Source organism: Saccopteryx leptura, chromosome 3 (genome assembly GCF_036850995.1).
Source record: "Saccopteryx leptura isolate mSacLep1 chromosome 3, mSacLep1_pri_phased_curated, whole genome shotgun sequence".
In the NCBI taxonomy this organism is placed as follows: domain Eukaryota; kingdom Metazoa; phylum Chordata; class Mammalia; order Chiroptera; family Emballonuridae; genus Saccopteryx; species Saccopteryx leptura.
Window position 1 is genome coordinate 358,271,586 of NC_089505.1, and position 23,762 is coordinate 358,295,347.

The window sequence follows — 23,762 nt, forward strand, 5'->3', positions numbered from 1 at the left end:
TTGAAGAAACTCAGCAGGTCCCTTTACTAATCAATCTACTTTATAAGCACTACCAACTAGAAAAGTCAATAGAACTGGAGGAGAGAGTTAACGCAGGAAACAGACTATTAAAAATGTATTATCTGGCCCTGGCCAGTTGGCTCAGTGGTAGAGCGTCGGCCTGGCGTGCAGGAGTCCCGGGTTCAATTCCTGACCAGGGCACACAGAAGTGCCCATCTGCTTCTCCACCCCTCCCCCTCTCCTTCCTCTCTGTCTCTCTCTTCCCCTCCCGCAGCCAAGGTTCCATTGGAGCAAAGTTGGCCCGGGCACTGGGGATGGCTCTGTGGCCTTTGCCTCAGGCGCTACAATGGCTCTGGTTGCAAAAGAGCATCGCCCCCTGGTGGGCGTGCCGGGTGGATCCCGGTCGAGTGCATGCGGGAGTCTGTCTGACTGCCTCCCCCGTTCCAACTTCAGAAAATACAAAAAAAAAAAAAAAAGGTATTATCCACTGAAAATGTTAAGAACATGTATCCATAAAGCAAGAATAATGTTAAAAAAAAAAAAAGAACCTGAGAAAATTTTTGGAAATAAGTTTATCTCAAATATGTAGATATTTGAATGCATTAATTATTAGATATGAGCAAATATATATATATATATATTTGAAATCCTGTACTTCATAAATTTTATTATGAATGAATTGGGTAAGGGAGGATAGAATGTATATATGCACAGAAAAGGTCTGGAAAGATATCCCCAAACTTAACAGTGTCCACACCTTAAAAAAAAAAAAAAGACTTAGCTTTTTAAATATTGGCAAGTATTACACTGTATTACATCTGTAATAAAAACTATAATGGTCAACCTGGCTAGGTGGTTCAGTGGATAGCATGTCTACCTGGCATGTGAGAGGTCCTGGGTTCAACTCCTGGTCACAGCACGTAGGAGAAGCAGTCAGTGAGCGCATAACTAAATGAATGAGCTGATACTACTCTCTCTCTCTCAAATCAATGGAAAAAATAAAAAATAAAAACTGTAATGGCCATTACCAAGAAAATTCTTTCTGCCTTGGCCGGTTAGCTCAGTGGTAGAGCATTGGCCCAGTGTGTACACGTCCCAGGTTTGATTCCTGGTCAGGACACACAGGAGAAGCTACCATCTGTTTCTCCATCCCTCCCCCTCTCACTTCTTTCTCCCCACCCCACTCTCACTCTCTTTCCCTCCTGCAGCCATGGTTCGATTGGAGAGTTGGCTGTCAGCACTGAGGATGGGATGGCTTCATGGCCTTTGCCTCAGGCACTAAGAGCTCAGTTGCTGAGCAGCGGAGAAATGCTCTAGATAGGCAGAGCATTGCCCACTAGTGGGCCTGCCGGGTGGATCCTGGTCAGGGTGCATGTGGGAGTCTCTCTGCCTCTCCTCCTATCAGTGAATTAAAAAAAATAAAATTCTTTTAAGCCTATTTTACTAGAGCGTGTTTTTTCTTAAGTGATTAAAGATATTCTCCTTTAGTGCAAAATAAGCATAATCCATAATTACAGAGAGACTATCCTAGCTGTGGGAATTAGGAGACAAGCTAACTTTCCAGACCAAAAGGTATTCACAGCTAGGGATGAAACAAACTCTGAACTCAACCAGCTAACTTGGGCTAGTTCCTTGGAAACAGTGGCCACCTACTGTTCACCTTGAGCAGCCCAACAGTGTTTATTTTTCCACTCTGAGAAAGAGCACTGACATACAAAGGAAACAGGCTAAGCTGTTACACAATACTGTTGTCTCATTAGAGGATATAGCATATAATAAACAGGGATTTCAGAGTGAAAAAAAACCCAACTGCATTTAAATCTGCTTCTGCCACTTCCTGGCAGTATAATCTTAAATAAGTTTTTTTAATCTTGCAAAACTTCATTTTTTTTTCACTATTAAATATGGGCTAAAGTTGTTATGAGGACTAAATGGCACTGTGAATATAAAAAGTTTATAACATAGCAGCTGGCACACAATCAACCCTCTAAGCCAGCGATTTTCAACCTTTTTCACATCATGGCACACATAAACTAATTACTAAAATTTGGTGGAACACCAAAAAATATTTTTATTTTTTGCCAATATGACAAAAAAAGGTATAATTTTGATTCATTCATACCAGACAACAATTGTTGTATTGGCTGTTGTCATTTTCTTATTTGACAGTCTAAGGGAAGAGACGTTAGAGCCACTGACTAAATAGTCAGGTATTGCAAATTTTAAAAATTCGTACAGCATACTGGTTGAAAATCACTGTTCCCATTCAACCCAGTGAAAACCCCCCACTAATGCTCACCTCCGGGATCTCTATCTGGATTGTATTCTAAAGCATTACTACAGATTAGATCAATATCACTCAAATAGTCTTTCACAGTCAGATACTTGTGGAGATCGATTTTACTAATTACAGATGAAAGGTCCATTGGTTGCTTTATAACAGTCACATAATCAGGAACCTAAAATTCAAGCAAATGACCAAATCACTAAGTTAACTGAGAACATAAAAGCACTTGACGGCTCTCGCTGGATAGTTCAGTTGGTAGTGTGTTGTCCCAATATGCCAAGGTTAGAGGTTTGATCCCTGGTCAGGGTGCATGCAAGCATCAACCAATGAATGCATAAATACATAAGAGAAACAACAATTCAATGTTTCTCTCTCAAAATCAATAAATTTTAAAATGTTTAAAATTTTTGAGTAAAGTATCTTTACCAGGCAATACAGGAGAGAGAATACATAAGAAATAAAAAGAAAACAATATATAAGAGATAAGAATACTATATTAATATAAAACTATTTAAGGCTGGTTTTATTTTGTATTTATTCTTATTCTTGGGCAACTGTATTTTCAGTAATACCCTAAACCTCTTTTCGCAACCAAAACATATTACTCATCTTTCAACTTAAAACCTCACTCTCCAGCCTGACCAGGCGGTGGTGCAGTGGATACAGCGTTGGACTGGGACGCAGAAAACTCAGGTTCGAGACCCCAAGGTCGCTGGCTTGAGCAAGGGGTTACTTGGTCTGCTGTAGCCCCACAGTCAAGGTGCATATGAAAAAGCAATCAATGAACAAACAATAAGGTGTCGCAATGAAAAACTAATGATGGATGCTTCTCATCTCTCTCTGTTCCTGTCTGTTTGTCCCTATCTGTCCCTCTCTCTGTTTCTGAAAAAAAAAACCCAAAACACCTCATTCTCCAGCTTAGTCTTTGTAGTTAAGAATAATACCATGTAGCAATAAGACATTCACAAACTACTTAATTTGGGTTGAGCAGACAAATCTAGCTGTTTATTCTCTGCAGGCAAGGAGAATATGTTAGACAGCCCTTGAAGTTTCCATGTACATACTTTAGGACACTACTCAGTAGTTTCCATATAGAGAAAAGTTCAGAGTATAGATAGAGAACTACATACATCACTCAATAGTCTACTTCTGAAGCATTATAGTTTAGAACACATTTGATCTAAAGATAAATTAATACCTCATCAGGATCAACAGGTTTAGTAAATATTCTGAATCGCTTGTCAATAGCAAGCCTATGTGTCACATTTCTTAAGAAAATCCGCAATTCTCTGAATGTATCCTCTTCTTGTTCTTCTAGTCGTTTCACTTCTTCTGCTGTCAGGGGTCTTGGCTCAGGTGGTGGTGCTACTGGGAGTACCTCCAAGGCCTGCAAAACTTCACATAAATGGAAGATTTTAGTTATTACCCTCCCATCACACCATGTGTGACAAATGATTCAGTGCACACAGCAGCCAGGCTTTCCAGGTTATCCCTACACCTGCCAGGAATCGGAAGCTCTGGAGTGCTAAGTGCTACTGTAACCCCTTACCCACACATCCCTGCCAGCAGTAACGGGTAAATTGTAGTTTGGAATGCTAATTGCCAAGTCACTGCCTCTGTTCTATTTTGAGATCATGTAAGAGGCTATTAAAAAGTTTAAAAATGTATCATTTTCAGGATAAGAATAGTCTAACTATTAAAGTCTTCTTTACTAGTTAATTTTTGAACTAATGAAAAACTGGCACATTTCAAATATAACAAGAGTTTAATTTTGTTTTAACAGATATGCACTGAATACTCAGGACAAAAAAGGCAATACTGCCCCACCAGGCTGGCAATCTATTATTAAGGGTGTAAGAAATATAATTACATCAACATAATATCATAGCAGTAGTATAAAATAATAAAAACTTAATTTTGCCTAGATATGTTAGGGAAGAAAAAATGAGTTACACTAGAATAAAGAGTTCCTTAGACAGAGATGGAGGAGGAGGACAGAAGCATTACCGACAGAGCAAACATGAATGAACTCATGAACAGGCAGAAATATGTTGCGTATAATTTAATTTCTTTTTTTTTTTTATTTATTCATTATAGAAAGGAGAGAGAGAGAGAGAGAGAGAGAGAAGGGGGGAGGAGCAGGAAGCATCAACTCCCATATGTGCCTTGACCAGGCAAGCCCAGGGTTTTGAACCGGCAACCTCAGCGTTTCCAGGTTGACGCTTTATCCACTGCGCCACCACAGGTCAGGTATGTTGCGTATAATTTAAAGACAGTCTGCTTTCTAAAGAAAGAGGTAGGGAAAGGGAAATAACAAGAGTGCCAAAAATGGACTTGGAAGGACAGATTTGGACTAGACTTGAATTCAGGCCCAAAGTCCACAGAGACTAGAACTATACTTTAAAGGCTTTGTGTGCTTTAAGAACTTTAGTCTATTTTAAAGGGAAACAGATTTTTTTTTTGTATTTTTCTGAAGTGAGAAGAGGGGAGGCAGAAAGAGATGCCCGCATGCAACCGACTGGGATCCACCTGGCATGCCCACTAAGGGGTGATGCTGCCCTCTGGGGCATTGCTCCGTTATAACCAGAGCCATTCTAGCGCCTGAGGCGGAGGCCATGGAGCCGTCCTCAACGCCCAGGCCACTTTGCTCCAATGCAGCCTTGGCTGCAGGAGGGGAAAAGATAGAGGAATGAGAAGGGGACGGGTGGAGAAGCAGATGGGTGCTTCTCCTGTGTGCCCTAGCTGGAAATTGAACCCAGGACTTCCACACACCAGGCTGATACTCTACCACTGAACCAAATGGCCAGGTCCAGGAAAACAGATTTTTAAGCAGTAGATGTATCAACCTCATGTCCGAGGTTTTAAGCTTGTGTTCTTAGAAAATGGCAAGGCCATTAACTAATATCTTATTCCCAATTTCTCAAAATTATTACATATTAACTTTGATATAGAAACTAACCTGTTTTCTTTTTTGATATAGGAGGCTTAGCAGCTTGTTTTAGAATTAAATCTTCAAAAAATTTTGTCCTTTCTTCTTTACCAGGTAACTGAACATTGAAAATTTCTCCATAATCATGGATAAATAATTCTTGCACCTTATAAAATAAATAAATGCAACAATAGGTCATTATACACATTTTATTATGGCAATCAAATTGTTTTATAAAATATCTTTTACATATGCTGAATTTATGAATAAACCAGGTATATAATAGACTAAGAACTAAAAAAATATGGGATCTTTAACACTCAAGACTCTACTAATTGACATGGTAATATTTTAAAGGGTTTTGTTGAAATCAGTTAATTCACTTGCACAGACCAAAGTGAGATATGAGAATGAGTGGCTGATCAATAAGAATAAAGGTCAAAAAATAAAAAGTACTTGTAAAAATGTGGAAAAATTAGAACTCTTAAGCTGGCAGGACTATAAAAGGTGTAGCCATTAACATTCAGTTAACATTCATCATAATAAACAGTATAGTTGTTCCTCAAAAAGTTAAACACAGAGTTATTAGGTAACCCAGTTCATATATCCAAAAGACCTGAAAACAAAGACTCAAAGAGATACAGTAAAGCACTAATCACAGCAGGATTATTCACAATAAGCAGGAGGTGGAGACGATGTGACGGATCACACTGGATGAACAAACTGAACAGTGAAGAAAAGTGCTTGGACAAAGGCAGGATATCCACATACAGGAGAGACCATATAACTGAGAGTCCAGAACTAGATGATCCACTAAACTAGAAGCCTTAAGAGTTTCCCATCCTAAGAGTCTGTAATTTATACTGCCGGTCCTCAAATAATGGTGTTTTATTAACCATCATTTTGCTATGTTGATGAGATGCTGTGGGAATTTAACTTACATCAAATAAGGCAGTAATTTTCAACCGGTATGCCAAAATGTCTTTAAAGCATATGATACATGACTGTTTCGTCAGGGGCACCAACCGCTTCTCCTTTAGATGGTCAAATAAAAAACTGAAAACAGCCAACACAACAATAGCTGTTCACTGTGAATGAACCGAAATTATACTTTTTGGTCAGATTGTCAAAAAATATATTTTTTGGTGTGCTACAGAATTTTAGTAGTTAGTTTATGTGTACCATGGTCACTGGCTTGAGCAAGGGGTCACTGGTTTGGCTCGAACTCCCAGACCCCATCAAGGCACGTATGAGAAGCCATCAATGAACAACTAGTGACACAACTGCAAGGTGATGCTTCTCATCTCTCCCTTCCTGCCTCTCACTATAACAAAACAAAACAGAACAAAACAAAGCAGAGTAAGGAAAAGACACTGATGGGCAGAGGAGTTCTATTATAATTGAAAAATTAATCAGGGAGGCTTTTTTGAGGGGATATTTGAGCAAAGACCTGAGAAAAATGAAGCATGATGCTGGGAAATATTTAGGAGTACTCCAGGCAGAAGGAACACAAACTTTTGTTTATTATTGGTAGTTGTCTAAATTGGCATAAACTTGGATAGTAATTTGGCACTATCAAAAATGGTTAATGTGCACACTCTTAACTAAAAGTTAGAGCTATTTCACTTTTAAAAATGAATGGCAAAACCCACATAGTAATAATACTCATATAAACTAAAACCTAAGGATGCAAAATAAAGAAAACTTTTATCATTTTATTCACTTCTGAAGCATTTGAAATTTCTACAAGTTCTTATTATTTCAATACAATTAACTTTCTTTTTAAAGTATAATAACTTCCCCCACATACTACCTCTTCTGGCAGAGCAGAATGGGGTTTGTCAGAAGTTGCAAGTAGTAAGACTGGAGCAAATGAAGGAATATTCTGTAATAATGTGGTAAATGTGGCTTTGAGTGTTGGTCCAACTATTTCCCACCACAAGTGGATATGAGGAACATACACTATACTTGGTGCTGTTCTCTTAGCTTCACGAATCATCTAGTATGGAGAAAAAAATTTACATTCAGTTAGAGCAGGGGTAGTCAACCTTTTTATACCTACTGCCTACTTTTGTATCTCTGTTAGTAGTAAAATTTCTAACCACCCACCGGTTCCACAGTAATGGTGATTTATAAAGTAGGGAAGTAACTTTACTTTATAAAATTTATAAAGCAGAGTTATAGCAAGTTAAAGCATATAATAATAATTACTTTATGTCAGATTTTCGCTAAGTTTGGCAAAATAAATCTTTATAAGACAACTTACTATAGTTAAGTCTATCTTTTTATTTATACTTTGGTTGCTCCTCCACTACTGCCCACCATGAAAGCTGGAATGCCCACTAGTGGGCGGTAGGGACCAGGCTTGACTACCACTGGGTTAGAGTCAGCACATCAGCAATGCTAGCTTTACTAGTCTGGAACAATGTTCAACTTCCCAGAATTATCATATGAAACCCTCCAATTTTTAAAATGTTTCCCAAATCTGGTTTTTAAATGTTTTGTCTCATTTTTAGAAAACATAATTGCTTCAAGCAATTAGAAAATAGCTGAAGAAATGTGATTTTTCTGCTGTACCCAAGATTAAATATAGAAATATAAAACACCTTTTCATTAAAAACATTTACATATCAGAATAGCAAAGACAGAAGTAACAAAATATCTGAGTACTTACAACATAGCAGTCACTGTTTTAAGTACAATTCTCACAAAGGCCATACTTACAGTGTAAATGCTACTATTAATCTCCACTTTATAAACAGAAAAAATGAGGCAGAGATCTAAGAACTCTAAGGTCACTTAGATAGTTAAGTGGTGAAATGAGATTTAAGGTCATGCTCTTTAATGACTAAGAAATTATACATTAGTTTTATTTCATAAACAAAGTTACAAATCATCAAACAAAAAAGGTACAAAGTAGCGAGGCAGTTCTAGAGCTGTCTCTGGGAGACTGCTCTGTCTCACAGCGTATCTGTCCAGGCGACAGTGCGTTACCTGGGCACAGGTCTCTTCAGGAGATGTGGCACTGACTCCAAAAAGAACAGGAATGTCTAACGTATACACTGCAAATTTTTCCAAAGCATGGATGACAGCTGGTGCCAAATGAGAACCCTGCCCAAATCCAGGTTCTCCCACTATCAATAGTCTTGGTCGAAAAGACATAGGTTGATAACAAGCATTTCTGAAAGAAACGAGTAATTAGCTATGTTTTAGAAAAAACGAAAGTTTAAATTTATCTTCTAAACAACCAATTATGAACTTATATAAATAAAAAATTCTGAATGTTTCATTTGCCAATCCTAAGATGATGGCTCACAAGGTTTTTGGAAACATTAACCTCCACAGGGTTTTAAGAATACTTATAGACAGTGGAATTTCTACTATTGTGACAACTACACAAACAAAAATTTTTTTACATTTAACTTAACAATAAAAAGAAAAGGCAGATTAGTTGGCATCTTTTATCTTTCAACCACTACTTTATTTAGTTTTAGGGAATTTACAGACACACACACACACACACACACACACACACAGAGATTTGCAGGAAAATATACCTATTCAAATGAAGAAAATTAAAACTTTCTTTTGCCTTATTAAAGGAATTTTGAGAAAGCCCATTTTCGCATACTGACGGAACATCATCATCACTGTATGCCAAGTCACTTTCTAGTAGAGAACAAGAAATATCTATAAAACAAAGAATGGTAAATTAATACCTTTTCTGAACTGCAAAGCAAATTTTTATGTAATGCTTCAGTTAGCAAATCAGTATACTTCAATTACATTTTTTTAGAGAATCAAATATTGTGTAGTCATTTAACAAGTACAGTTAAGTCCTCATTTAATGTCAATAGGTTTTGTGACTTTAAGCAAAACTGTATAAAACTAATTTTATCATAAGTTGATTAATATAAATGAGTCAAGTTCCCTCAGCATCTCATCATTGTTAAAACAAAACAGTATCAAACAAATCAATGTTATCTGAGGACCTGCTATAAATATAAAAATGCATTCCAAACTTAAAATAGATTAAGGGCAATTCATGAAGCAAAAATCCTTTGAGCGTCCAAGCAAAGCATGACAAAATTCCTTTCAAGAGGCTGTATATAAAGAAGCATTTCTGGCATCGGCCTAGCGTGCGGAGGACCCGGGTTCGATTCCCGGCCAGGGCACACAGGAGAAGCGCCCATTTGCTTCTCCACCCCTCCGCCGCGCTTTCCTCTCTGTCTCTCTCTTCCCCTCCCACAGCCAAGGCTCCATTGGAGCAAAGATGGCCCAGACGCTGGGGGGATGGCTCTGTGGCCTCTGCCCCAGGCGCTAGAGTGGCTCTGGTTGCAACATGGCGACGCCCCGGAGGGACAGAGCGTCGCCCCCTGGTGGGCGTGCCGGGTGGATCCCGGTTGGGCACATGCGGGAGTCTGTCTGACTGTCTCTCCCTGTTTCCAGCTTCAGAAAAATGAAAAGAAAAAAAAAAAAAAAAGAAGAAGCATTTCTGAGATGTATCAAACATTTAGCTATACTGATTAGGAAAATTAACTTTAAATAATCAAGTTTAATACCAGAATCTGATGCTTTATATGTTCTGATTTCTGCATGTGGAAATACCCTGTGCAGAGCTTCTAAGATCTTCTGAACAGTGCTCTGCAGGAGTGGTTTCACAATGGTAGACAGTGCCTGCCCAGGTGATGTCATGGCTCTTTGGGAGGCCGGTATCATCTTTTGCATAGCTACTTCAAAATCTTTAGCTGAGATATTAATTGAAGCGAGATCCAACTGTAGTTTCTCACTAGTGGTATAAATCTGTGGGTAGCGTCGACGCAGCGCACATAAAGCAGCCTCAGAGCATATTGATTTAATGTCTGCACCACAGTATCCTGTCCAAGGCAATAATAATAATAATAATTTTAAAAAATGGTAAATTACCATCCTATTAGCATGACCACAGTTAAAATAAAAACTGAAAATAAGCCTAACAATGTAGTAGCAAAATAGTTAGGCATAATAAGGCTAAAATCTCTCATTTGCTTAGTGAACTTCTAAGATAGTGCTAACCATCAACAAATCAACTTCTGTGAGTGAAAAATGCAAACATTAATATAGCATAGGAGTCAAGAGCAAGTGTTTTAAAATCACCGACAAGGTTTAAATTCCAGTTTGTCATTTACTAGATATGTGACTCTGGAAGAATCATTTATGCTCTCTCAGCCATTTCTAGACCTGTAAAGTAGGGATAATGTTATCTATTTTATTGGACTGAGGTGATAATTAGCTGAAATATATGTAGAATGCTGAACAGGATCACTAGAAAAATGTAAAAAGTAAGCAAAAGATAGCTATTATTATTGTTTACTTTACTCTCAAATACCCCAACAACCAATTTATCAAATATCTCCATTTAATATCTGTTACTTTATAGAAAGAAAACAGATGAAAAACAAATATAATCTTTTATTTCTTTAAATATAATCTTGGAAGACTACAATTTGTTTTGTCTTTGAAATGCATATACTTCTCTTCATCAGGCAGTTTACTGCCTGACCTGGGGTAGTGCAGTGGATAAGGCACTGACCTGGAAAGCTGAGGTCTCCAGTTCGCAGCCCTGGGCTTGCCTAGTCAAGGCACATATGAGAAGCAACTACCAACTGATGCTTCCTGCTTCTTCCCCACGCCTTTCTCTCTCTAACTCCTCCCTCTAAAATCAATAAATAAAATCTTAAAAGAGAAAAAAAAAAAGCAATGTTTACCAACACAATTTTCTGCTAGTTCTTCTAGAAATATGTCTAGTGGTTTAGGATTCCAATCCCTCGTGTGAATCTTTAGAATTTCTTTTCGAGCCTACAAATAAAAATAAATTTTTATATCTATAATAAAATATTGATATTCTGATTAGAATAATTTTAATTTAAAATACTTTTAATTATCTAAAATGTTAAAGAGATCAATACCGTAATATGTAAATATATAAAACAGTAAAAAAAAATAGGTATACTTGTAAAAGTTTAAGAAATTTATATTAAACAGATTTACATTTAATAGTACTCAAATTCCATTCATCATAAATGTGAATGAGAAAAAGTAAGTAACGACTGAACAGTATATTGTTTCCTCTGGTACATATTAAGAATTGTTTTTAACAGTATTGACAGCTCTACCATATTTTCTTACTTGGTTCTCAAAAGACTAAGTGGCTTTAAAATAACATGGTCGGACTTGGCTGGATAGAGCTTGGTTGGTTAGAGCATCATCCGAATATGCAAGAACAGATCAATGTTTCTCTCTGTTTCTCTACTTTCCTCACCCTCTCAAAATCAATCAATACATTTAATAAATAAATAAACATATTGGGCTCATGAAAAAGCCAAGGCTAATAAAATGGCTAATGATTAACTGTTCATTAGGACATGCATTCTAAAGTAAAGCAAAGTTGTATAATTAACATCCAAAGGCTGTGTTCAAATTGAAAGGATTTTAAGATTATTAGGGAAGTATTATCTTATTTTTTTAAAATGAATTTATTGATTGATTTTTAAAGAGTGATAGGGAGAAATAAAAAACACCAATTTGTTATTCCACTTATTTATGCATTCACTGGTTGACTCCTGTATGTGCCCTGGCCAGGGATTGAACCCATAACCTTGGTGTACTGGGATGACACTCTAACCAACTGAACTACTTGGCTAGGGCCAGGAGGCATTATTTAAAAAAAAAAAATTTATTCAACTTAGTTTCTTTAAATAGAGTAATACCTCCCTAAAAATACATACATACATATATACATACATATGTGTTTGGGTGCTAATCATATACTTTTGCTTCAGAACATAAAAAATTCAATCTTCAAACTTTCACTGTCCCAAGACTTGTTCATTAAAAAAAAAAGAAAAGAAAAAGAAAAAAAAAGAAGCCTGGTCGGATAGCTCGGCTGGTTAGAGCATTGTCCGGAAGCTCAGAGGTTGCTGGTTTGATCCCCGGTCAGAGCACATACAGAAACAGACTGATGTTCCTGTCTCTCCCTTTCTTTCCCTTCCTCGCTCTAAAATCAATAAAATTAACATATAAAGAAAAAAGAAGACAACTTGCTTTGATAGATAAGGGCAACATATTTTGTCAAAATTTGAGTGATGTTAAATTCTTACATCTTTATCAGGTAAGCTGAAAAGGAATTCTCTGTCAAAGCGACCAGGCCTTCGTAAAGCAGGATCAATAGAATCCAATCTGTTGGTAGCACCAATGACCACAATTTCTCCTCTGCTGTCCAATCCATCCATAAGAGCTAGCAGTGTGGAAACAATAGAACTAAATTTAAAAACAAAAGAGAAGAGGTTAATCAACTGGATGTTGAATATATCATTTCTTCTTTTGGTAAGAGTTAATATATTAAATGTGAATGAATTTTTTAGAGTATCCCACTACTTTCAATATATTTAAAAAGTCTCTAATATAGCATACTAAATGGCATGTACAGATTATAATCAACAGAAAGCATAGATGGTCTTCAGAATGACACAAATAGATCCTGAAAGCCATTTCATAATGCATCACTTCACAAAGAAACTTTGGGGTTCTCAAACAAGACATATTATCAAAAATACTAGTATCAGGTAGACAAACAGTATCTAAAATTATAAAAATGTTCCATTGCATACACATTATCAAAGGACTCCAAAATAAAATAGAATACACATAAAGCATAGGGTTTTAATTACATTTTAAACTTTTGATTATGGAGAGATTAGTAAAATAATCTCTACATCTTCATCACCCAGTTTCAACAATTAATATTCCTTTTTTAGGTCTTTACTTGACAGCTTAAAAAATTTAAAAAAACCCTCACAGACAGATCATTTAACTTAAATAGTTCATAATGTATTAACATTTCATATATGTATTTCTAAGATAAGGATTTTAAAACCTTCCACAATACTATGATACCAACATAAATGACAATAATCCTTTGATATCACCTAATACCCAAGTCACCCTGATTTTCTCAAAATATTTTTACATGCGATTTGTTCAACCAAGAGCCACACACTGCACTTGGTCAAACATCCCTCAAATCCATTAACAGTTCCCATCATACTCCCTCACATTTCCCCTTCTGCATGCCATTTATTTATTGAAGAAACTGGGTCAGAACACTGTGAACTCAGTGGTAACTTCCTGATGGCATCATACAACTTATCTTCTATTATTTGTACACCCTGTAAACTGGTAGCTAGATCCAAAAGCTTAATAGATGCAGGTTAAATTACTTGGAATACATACTATATACTTCCTACTATATACCTCAAGAGGTACATAATACCAATTCTCACTTAAGATCAGTGGGCTGGGTTTAAGTGAGGTGTTTCTTGTCAGCTTACTCCACTTACCATAAACTTCACAATGAACCCTGAACCTTACTGTTTTAGCAGCCACTGACAATTATTGTTTAGATCAGTGTTTCTCAACCTTGGCACAATGGACATTTAAGAGCATCCCTGGTCTTCACCCACTAGCTGCCAAGAGCTCCCTACCCCACAGTTATGACAATCAAAAATATCTACAAACATTTGTCCTCTGGAGGTTAAATCATTCTTAGTTGAAAACTATAGGCAGAAATTCACTTTTTCATATGGGGTTGTGAAATGCTGAATTTTTCTAATTTAATAATATCCTTTGCATTTATTAACTGTGATTTTCCTACAAAGAACAATGTTATTTCATCAACTATAAAATTACAGATTTATAGCCTAAATCATAGTTAAAGAACAGAAAAACAAATGCTCCATTTATTCTCCTTATCCAGTTTTCAGAGTAATGAGTCATCATTTTAGCAAGCTCAGGGTGATCAATTAGATTTTTTAAAAACAGGATCATTAAAAACTTGCTTTTTCTGACCTGTGGTGGCGCAGTGGATAAAGCGTCGACCTAGAAATGCTGAGGTCGCCGGTTCGAAACCCTGGGCTTGCCTGGTCAAGGCACATATGGGAGTTGATGCTTCCAGCTCCTCCCCCCTGTCTCTCTCTCCTCTCTATCTCTCTCTCTTTCTCTCTCCTCTCTAAAATGAATAAATAAAAAAAAAAACAAAAAAAAAAACAACAACAACAAAAACTTGCTTTTTAATTTTGATGCATTTAAATCTACTGTAGTCACTACTTTTGATGTTCAAATTGTCCCATCTTTGGCCAATGGAAACTCCTTCAGAATGAGCTATTTCTTTGTGATGTGACCCTAATAGTCTTCAATTGCTTCCTTGAATCCAGGCACGACAAAATGTTCCAGCTTGTTTTGTTCATTTCCTGCCTCAATTCTGTAATCTATCACCTCTCCTAAGAGTGCTACAATCTGGGTGCTAGGGGTATGAAATGCTACTAGATTGTGATTGCTTCTAGACCTCTTTAGTGTCCAGAGCTAGTAATTACTTTTTCTTTTTAAAAAAATTTATCATGCCCTGGCCAGTGACACAGTGGATACAGTGACGTCTGAAAGTGCCAAAGTTGCTGGCTCAATCTCAAGGTTGTCAACTTAAACCCAAGGGCACCAGCTAGACCCTGAGGTCACAAGTTCAAGCCCCAGTCAGGGCACAAACAGGAAGCCACCAATGGATACACAACTAAGTGGAGTAATGAGTTGACACTTCACTTTCTCTTCCTAAAAAAATATGTGGGAATATGGGGGAGGGGGGATGCATTCGGGGCGACACTAGAATCTATGACACAATAAATTAAATAAAAATAAATAAATAAACATTCTTGATCTAGGGGCTCATCCACCAGATCCTTCCATTCTTGCATGTGTCTCATCCCCAATGGCTTTCCCAGAACTGTTACCTTCACCATGAAGCACCATCAATTTTCCCAGTTCAAACTTGGACCTCTTCAGCATTTAACTCAGGGGTCCCCAAACTGCGGCCCCTTGAGGCATTTATCCGGCCCCCCACCGCTCACGTACAGTACTACTTCCGGTGACGCACACGCATCACGGCTCCAGAAGCGTGTCATATCACTTGTTACAGCTAGCAGTGACAAATATGGAACCAGACATTGGCCATCTCATTAGCCAAAAGCAGGCCCATAGTTCCCATTGAAATACTGGTCAGTTTGTTGATTTAAATTTACTTGTTCTTTATTTTAAATATTGTATTTGTTCCAATTTTGTTTTTTTACTTTAAAATGAATGTGTGTGTGTATATATATATTTCAACTTTTTTATTGAATTTATTGGGGTGACATTAATAAAATTATATAGGTGTTAGGTGTACAATGCTGTAACACATCATCTGTATTGTACTGTGTGTTCACTATCCCAGGTCAAGTCTCCTTCTATCACTGTTTACCTCCCCTATACTCTCTTCCACCCCACGCCAACCCTCTTTAACATTTGACTTTGCTGATAACGACATCATGGAGTGCATTAATAGGTTGGTAAGTCTTTTTTGTGTCTTTTCTAATGCTGAGTTCAACATACTGACCACTTCCTTTCAAGTTATTTGCACCTCTCTCTCAGGTCATGAATTCCATCACCTTCTTCCAAATTTGGTGCACCTGTCTATGTCAAGCGTAAGAGATCTTCTGAATCTGATGGCTGCATTTTTAAGTAAGACTGACACAGAATAGATGAAGTAAATAACCACTGGTAGTCTTGACATCAGCATGAGCTTTATCATGTTCTGCCATTTTTGATCATGGAACACATTTTGTCACAGGTAAGAGCTATGCCATGAAAATTAGGCATTTTTGCTTGAATATCATCAGTAATTAGTTTGAGTTTTCCAAATGCAACTTCATCATTCTGTAGATCACCTAGGTTCATTTCAAAAACACACCCTTGAGACCATCAGATGAGATTTGGTTCCTTGAGTTCTCATGACATGTTTCTCTACTTATGTTGAACCTAGCTGGTGTTTTCACATCACACCAGTCTTTCTTAGAAAATGAGTCAGCCACTTTCTTCTTGTCCCTTTTGCCGCCTTTTTTAGGTGCTTATTCCTGCAAAGCACCATGGTACTGCTTAGAGAGCCAAAAAGTGTAACCAAGATTTTAATACTGTACAGAATACCCTGCCATCCAAAAGAGGTTGACTTTTTTCTTTTTCTACTACACAGTATATTGGGGTTCTATTACCAAGAAAAAGAAAAGAAACTCTGGCTTGTAAAGTTTCTTTCACTATTTATTATACTCCTCATGCAACATCAAAATAGCTCATAAGGCCCTGGCCGGTTGGCTCAGTGGTAAAGCGTCGGCCTGGCATGCAGAAGTCCCGGGTTTGATTCCCAGCCAGGGCACACAGGAGAAGCGCCCATCTGCCCATCTGCTTCTCCACCCCTCCCCCTCTCCTTCCTCTCTGTCTCTCTCTTCCCCTCCTGCAGCCAAGGCTCCATTGGAGCAAGGATGGCCTGGGCGCTGGGGATGGCTCCTTGGCCTCTGCCCCAGGCGCTGGAGTGGCTCTGGTTGCGACAGAGAGACGCCCCGGAGGGGCAGAGCATCACCCCCGGAAGGGGCAGAGCATCGCCCCCTGGTGGGCAGAACGTTGCCTCTAGTGGGCATGCCGGGTGGATCCCGGTCAGGCGCATGCGGGAGTCTGTCTGACTGTCTCTCCCCGTTTCCAGCTTCAGAAAAATACAAAAATACAAAAATAAAAAAATAGCTCATAATATTAAAAAAAAGGCAGATGTGTCATTAAGCAAGTTTTACCTGTGAATTTGATCTTGCCTGCTTGAGCGTACTGGAGCCAGACCATCAATTTCATCAAAGAAAATAATTGATGGACGCATCTGATAAGCCTAGAATGAAGGTCCAGCGATCACATGTTATTACAAAAAACTTCAAATATGTAGACTTAATATAAACCATTTTAATCCTGATTCATTCTAATTTGCTTATAGAATTTATAAGTTATAAATCTAAATGTAAACTCAAGAACTATGTTTTAAGGATTCGGGCTAAATTATAACATATAGCTTAATTTTATTTGCATTTCAACTGGAAATATTCAAAATACATATTCTATTGGTTATATAACTTAATTTCATATAGCTATAGTTACTGAGACATACAAAAAAGTCTATAAAAGACCAAACAAGATAAAGAACACAAGTAGACTGACCAGATGGTGGCACAGTGGATAGAGCATCAACCTGGAACACTTAGGACCTGGGTTTGAAACCCCGAGGTCTCCAGCTTGAGTATAGGCTCATCCAGCTTGAGCATGGGACCAGAGACATAATTCCATGGTCACTGGCTTGAGCCTAAAGGTCGCTGGTTTGAAGCTCAAGGTTACTGGCTTGAGCAAGGGTCAATGGCTCAGCTAAAGCCACTTGGTCAAGGCACATATGAAAAAAAAATCAATGAACAACTAAGTGATGCAACTACGAGTTGATATTTCTCATCTCTCTCCTTTACTATCTGTCTCCCTCTCTCTCAGAAGACAGTGATCTAGCCTCCTTTCCATGTCAGGGTGGAAAAACAACCAGCACGATGCCACAGTTAAAAACAAAAAAACACTTTAATAAGTTAAAATAAAAAAATCTCAGGGAGTTCCATAAAGAGATTTAAAAACATCTGCAGCAATATGCCTCAGTAGATTAGAATGTATTATCTCAATATGTGCTGTCAATACAATCTGGGATATGAAATTATACCCAGTCTAGGGCATTACTAATTTTCTCACATATTAAGATATTCCTCACTACTGTTGTCTCCCTAAATACAAAACTACCCCTCTCTTTCTATGTTCTAAGACTCCAAAGAACTCAGATCCAATTATTCCTTTCTCTTCTTACTATAGAACTATTCCTTATGGGTCAGTGTTATATTGATACACACAAAAATATAATCTATGAAACTTACATATTTGGTCTAATTCTTGCAGGATTGATCCAATCCTTACATGCTTACATCTACATTGATTATAAATCCAAATGGGTATATTTCAGTATCACACCTGATCAAATAGCAATCGTAGCTGTCTTTCAGACTCTCCTACCCATTTACTTAGACAGTCAGCACCTTTCCTCATGAAAAACGCGACTCTCTTATCCCCTTGACTGCACTCATTGGCAAGTGCTCTAGCAACCAGAGTTTTTCCAGTTCCAGGTGGACCATAAAACAAACAACCTCTGTAAAAGAATAGTACTATTTTATTAAAACTACATTAAAAAGAAGATTAAACAAAATTACAAACCAATTTCATGAGTGCACTTAATTAGTGAAAAAAATATAAATGAGTTAACTGAAAGATTTCAACTCACAAAGCACAACTTAAAACCACGGAATTAATACTGATACTCAAAATTAGTATTGAAACTAAATGAAACACTTTATTTAAAACATATTTTCTTTTACTCATTCATTATGCTTATCACATTACCTTTCCTTGCACAGAAGTTACACATAAGAGGCTTGATAGTTTACTTTCGTAATGTAACAGGGAAAGAATAGCAGACTTCTTTTTCTTTTTTGTATTTTTCTTAAGTTGGAAATGGGGAGGCAGTCAGACAGACTCCTGCATGCGCCCTACCGGGATCCACCCAGCATGCCCACCAGGGAGCGTCGCTCTGTTGCAACCAGAGCCATTCTAGCACCTGAGGCAGAAGCCACAGAACCATCCTCAGCGCCTGGGACCAACTTTGCTCCAATGGAGCCTTGGCTGCCGGAGGGGAAGAGAGAGACAGAGAGGAAGGAGAGGGGGAGGGGTGGAGAAGCAGATGGGCACTTCTCCTGTGTGCCCTGGCCGGGAATTGAACCTGGGACTCCTGCACGCCAGGCCGACGCTCTACCACTGAGCCAACCAGCCAGGGCTGAAGGAATAGCAGATTTCATCTACAATCTTTGGTCTCAGTCTCAGTAACATAACACCAAAAATTTTATAAAGAAAACATGTTGGAATTAAGAGAAAGATAAAACAAGAGGTAACCTAAAGAAATAACAGTAGTTGGATGGTAGAAACTAAGATAATGTAAATAATGTAAAATAATTTTTGTGATATCACTGTCTTAAGGTAACCTACAGCTTTTTCACATCATTCCAAAGTTGTCTGTTGCTCTTAGGATAGAATTCTGATAAAATAGGCTATACTCATAATTCTTAACAGAAATAAAAACACAGTGAATAAACAGAACATTGCAGGAATTAAATTCTGCCAAAGTAACATGAAATAATCAATTTCAGATCATCAAATAACTGTTCTTGAAAATAAACACGGAAATCCCAGAAAAACAGAAATAACAAAGTAAGAGTGGCAGGGGGAAAGAACAAAAACCACAAGTGATGGATGAAATCTATTATAATAAAATATAAAACAAAAAACAAATTAGGGACCATCAAAAGCAAATACAGAAAACATAGCACCTGGTAAGAAAACAATCAAACAAATGGAATAACTAACAGTGATTTCAACATACAGAAACCAAGGCAAATACAGATTGAGCCAACAATCTGATCTGTAAGACTAAACCTTAAAGAATTCATACAAAGAGAAAGCTTGAGATGTTGATGATATTGACATTTGTGATAATAAAAAGAAGCACACTAAATAGCCAGCAACAGCAAAATCAAATAAAATATGACACAACCACATAATGGGATATTCTTTAACCAATAATAAAATAGAACATATATAAAAACAAGTTTACACGACCATATATTTGATTTTTAAGGGGGATGTAAATGTATATTGTAAAGAAAGAGAAATAAAGAGAAAAAATTCAGGGAGTTTGTTCAAGTTCACTGAATTATTTTCAGTAGGTATTTCTAACACTTCCTGTAAGAAGTACTATTATTTAATATTAATACATGATTTTAATAGTGTTTATGGCTAAATAATATTCCACTGTACACCTGAAACTAATATAACACTGTATGTCAACTGTAACTAAAAAATAAATTTAAAAAAAGCAATTCACCAATGTTTTAACTGTGGTTGTTTCATAGTATACAACTTTTAAAAAGAAAGAAAAACATTAAAGAAAGTTTACATCAATGTTTCCAGAGAAATAGGGATTAAAATAAAAAAGGGTACAGATACAGGAGGGCTCCTACCTTTTAAAAAGACTTATAGTGCCTGACCAGGCAGTAGTGCAGTGGATAGAGCGTCAGACTGGGATGCAGAGGACCCGGGTTCGAGACCCTGAGGTCATCAGCTTGAGCACGGGCTCATTTGGTTTGAGCAAAAAGCTCACCAGCTTGGACCCAAGGTCTCTGACTAGAGCAAGGGGTCACTCGGTCTGCTGTAGCCCCCCGATCAAGGCACATATGAGAAAGCAATCAATGAACAACTAAAGTGCCACAATGAAAAACTGATAATTGATGCTTCTCATCTCCGTTCTTGTCTGTCTGTCCCTATCTATCCCTAGCTCTCTCTGTCTCTTGAAAAAAAAATAAAAAGACTTATAGTATAATTTGATTTTAAAAATTATGTACATGTATTACTTTGATACAAATTTAAACTAAAGTTTAAAATATTAAAACAGTAGGTATGGGAGAAATTTCTCTAAATGTTTAAAGAAACTGATGGAGAAATCTTTTTTTTCCATGAAAAATCAATTTTGAAACCATTTTTTATGTTAAACATTAAGTAAAAAATCTTTAAAGCATCTAGGATCTTGAAGGAAATAAATGTACATATTACTGTATAACTAAAAAATTTCAACAGAGAAGCATTATCTTTCTGGACAACAGCAGCATTAGACCAGATTTTGGTTAAAATAAAATGCATAATTAAATTACCTTGGAGGTTGAATTTTGAATTTTTCAAAGACTTCTGGATAAAGTAATGGGAATACCACCATTTCTTTTAGAGCTGCAATATGATTAGACAGACCACCAACACTGTCAAATCGTACCTAGTAATGGAAGGAAAACATTGACATTCTTAGATTTGGAATCAAAATTAAAATGTCACTCCATCTCCAAACTATACACAACCTACACACAGTCAACTGAGTAACAGTATCTTAGTTGTAGTCTAAAGATTTAAAAGATAAAAATATAAAAAAGTCTGTTAAAATTAAAAGTTTCTAATAAAAAAGTGGTTTCTTTTTTATCTTTAAAGCTAAACGAAAGCAAAGAACACGATTACAATTGAAGTTTACATTTCCAGACAGTACTCACAGAAGAATCTAGTTGCATTGGATCAACATCAGCAAGGCTTGCTCCAATTTTCATCCGATCTTTACAAATTCCCTTTAACTCATCTTTCCGAAAATTTAGTGGGAGGCACCTATTTTTAAAAAATTAATAAAAAATAAAAACAAGCCTAACCAGGCGGTGGCGCAGTGGATAGTCCGTCAGACTGGGATGCAGAGGACCCAGGTTCGAGACCCTGAGGTCATCAGCTTGAGCACGGGCTCATTTGGTTTGAGCAAAAAGCTCACCAGCTTGGACCCAAGGTCTCTGGCTAGAGCAAGGGGTCACTTGGTCTGCTGTAGCCCCCCGATCAAGGCACATATGAGAAAGCAATCAATGAACAACTAAAGTGCCACAATGAAAAACTGATAATTGATGCTTCTCATCTCTCTCTGTTCCTGTCTGTCCCTCTCTCTGACTCTCTGTCTCTGTAAATGCAAATAAATAAAAATAAAAAATAAAAAAACAAAATCATCAACTCACCTTTCCCTCCCACATGTCACATGTTAAATATTGGCAGTTTATTTAAATTATTTTCAAAAGATTAAATTTCTACTAGAGCAATCTAAAGAGTATGCATTTCAACTTCCTCATTTCCTTACCATTTTTTTTAAAAAAGATAGGTGGTAGTTTTAAAAGGCATCAATACAGCACTTACCTGTTGATAGCTCTATTACGGCTCCTTTTCCTTCGCCTCTCAAAGTGCTGTTCATCTTCAGAAGAGGAAGATGAAGTAGAATCACTACTGTGGATCGCATGCCTTCGCCTGAAATAAAGAAGAAAACTAAAATTATGATGAAGAAGGGTAGGGGGAAAAAGGCATAAGATGCAGGTATCAGAAATACCTAATGATCCAACATGGTTTATTCTAAAACTAATACAATTACCGAACCAATGAAGCAATAAGCTTTGTTGGTTAGATCTTCTGAAGGATATAAAGGATGAGGATAACTGAGAGGAAGGAGAAAAAAGAAAAGGCTGTGGTAGAGCTGATCACCATATGGTCCAGGCAGAGTAACTTCCTGGTCTTTGTATAAATCAGTTATCCTCAAAGAAAGGTGAGATAAAGAGGATATTAAAATCTTTGGGCCTGACCAGGCGGTGGCACAGTGGATAGAGCATTGGACTGGGATGTGGAGGACCCAGGTTCGAGATCCCGAGGTCGCCAGCTCATCTGGTTTGAGCAAGGCTCACTCGCTCTGCTGAAGGCCCCTGGTCAAGGCACATATGAGAAATCAATCAATGAACAATTAAGGAACCACAATGAAGAATTGATGTTTCTCATCTCTCCTCTTCCTGTCTGTCTGTCCCTCTCTCTAACTCTGTCTCTCCCACACACACACACACACAAAAATCTTTCGGACTGTAATTTTAAAGTTACTTTCAGTACTATACTATATATAATTTATCATTTGAAAGAGAATCACTTATTTTGAATTGTCAAATAACCTTAAATAGAGAACATGAGAATTTTTATGTAAACCAAAGAGGATTAATAAGGGTTAAAAAAAAATGCTACGAAACAATAAGAAATGAGATGGTCTTTTATCTATAAGTATACCATCAACTATAAATTTACAACTACTACTTAACAAATATGTAAATATAATTGAGTTACTAAATCCATATAAGCCTATATCATCTTATTTGCAAAAAAAATTAAAATATCATCATCAAATTTTTAGCCTGACTGACAGTATTAAATAAGACCCCAAGTGCTAAAAATATTCAAAGAATTTTTAAATCACTTCTATCTTTGGACAGTTTGCAAAAGACAAACAGGAAAACACAACAACAAAGAATCTGGCTACGAAAACCGTTAATTATCCCATTGGCTAGTGATCTGGAGCTTTTTCTGAGTCATAGTGCAATCATGTTAAGTAGGTATTTCCAAAAATATAAAAGATTCACAATCTATTATCTGCACAATGGGGATCCAAAATTTTATACCTAAAAAACTCTGAAACTAAGCTTTTCCATTATATACTTAGCAGTGAAACATAATCTGAAATGTCACAAAGGCAGTTCATAGTCTCCATTTGTCCCACTCACTATGTTTATTGATGTTGTGTTCCAGAATGAATGGATTTGACCGAGCAGTGCTGGCCCAGACATCGCTGGAGATGTTTATGTTTTATGTGACTTTTGTAGTCCCCCCCACCCCAAATCTGAATTCTGAAACACAAATGGCCCCAAGGGTTTTTGAAAATGGAGTTATAGAAACCCCAGATATAAACAAGAAAATAATCCTCCACTATCCACCTACTCAAACATGCCAAGAGAATTTTGTGGTCAGCCTGAAACTAGAATTATGTAGTAGAAGTCTGAAATTTTATATGAAAAACTAAGTTATTTAATATTAGCATTAATATTACAAAGAGACTTTACCATATAGACAGATAAGTCACATAACTGCATGTGAATTCAGTATGCA

General features: G+C 37.0%; 1 protein-coding gene across 3 annotated transcripts in view; it reads right to left on the reverse strand.

The window, feature by feature from the left end:
• ATAD2 (ATPase family AAA domain containing 2) overlaps positions 1-23,762 on the reverse strand; it is a 63,949-nt gene that overhangs the window by 16,406 nt on the left and 23,781 nt on the right. For all 3 annotated transcript variants that reach the window (XM_066379444.1, XM_066379446.1, XM_066379443.1), the window contains exons 9-22: positions 21,987-22,094; positions 21,314-21,422; positions 20,930-21,045; positions 18,147-18,321; positions 16,898-16,986; positions 12,356-12,515; positions 10,964-11,054; positions 9,779-10,093; positions 8,774-8,906; positions 8,211-8,397; positions 7,030-7,215; positions 5,247-5,382; positions 3,486-3,682; positions 2,300-2,459 (exon numbers count right to left, since the gene is read on the reverse strand). In XM_066379444.1, coding sequence (XP_066235541.1) covers positions 2,300-2,459; positions 3,486-3,682; positions 5,247-5,382; positions 7,030-7,215; positions 8,211-8,397; positions 8,774-8,906; positions 9,779-10,093; positions 10,964-11,054; positions 12,356-12,515; positions 16,898-16,986; positions 18,147-18,321; positions 20,930-21,045; positions 21,314-21,422; positions 21,987-22,094 — 2,162 coding nt within the window. The remainder of the gene's footprint in view (positions 1-2,299; positions 2,460-3,485; positions 3,683-5,246; positions 5,383-7,029; positions 7,216-8,210; positions 8,398-8,773; positions 8,907-9,778; positions 10,094-10,963; positions 11,055-12,355; positions 12,516-16,897; positions 16,987-18,146; positions 18,322-20,929; positions 21,046-21,313; positions 21,423-21,986; positions 22,095-23,762) is intronic.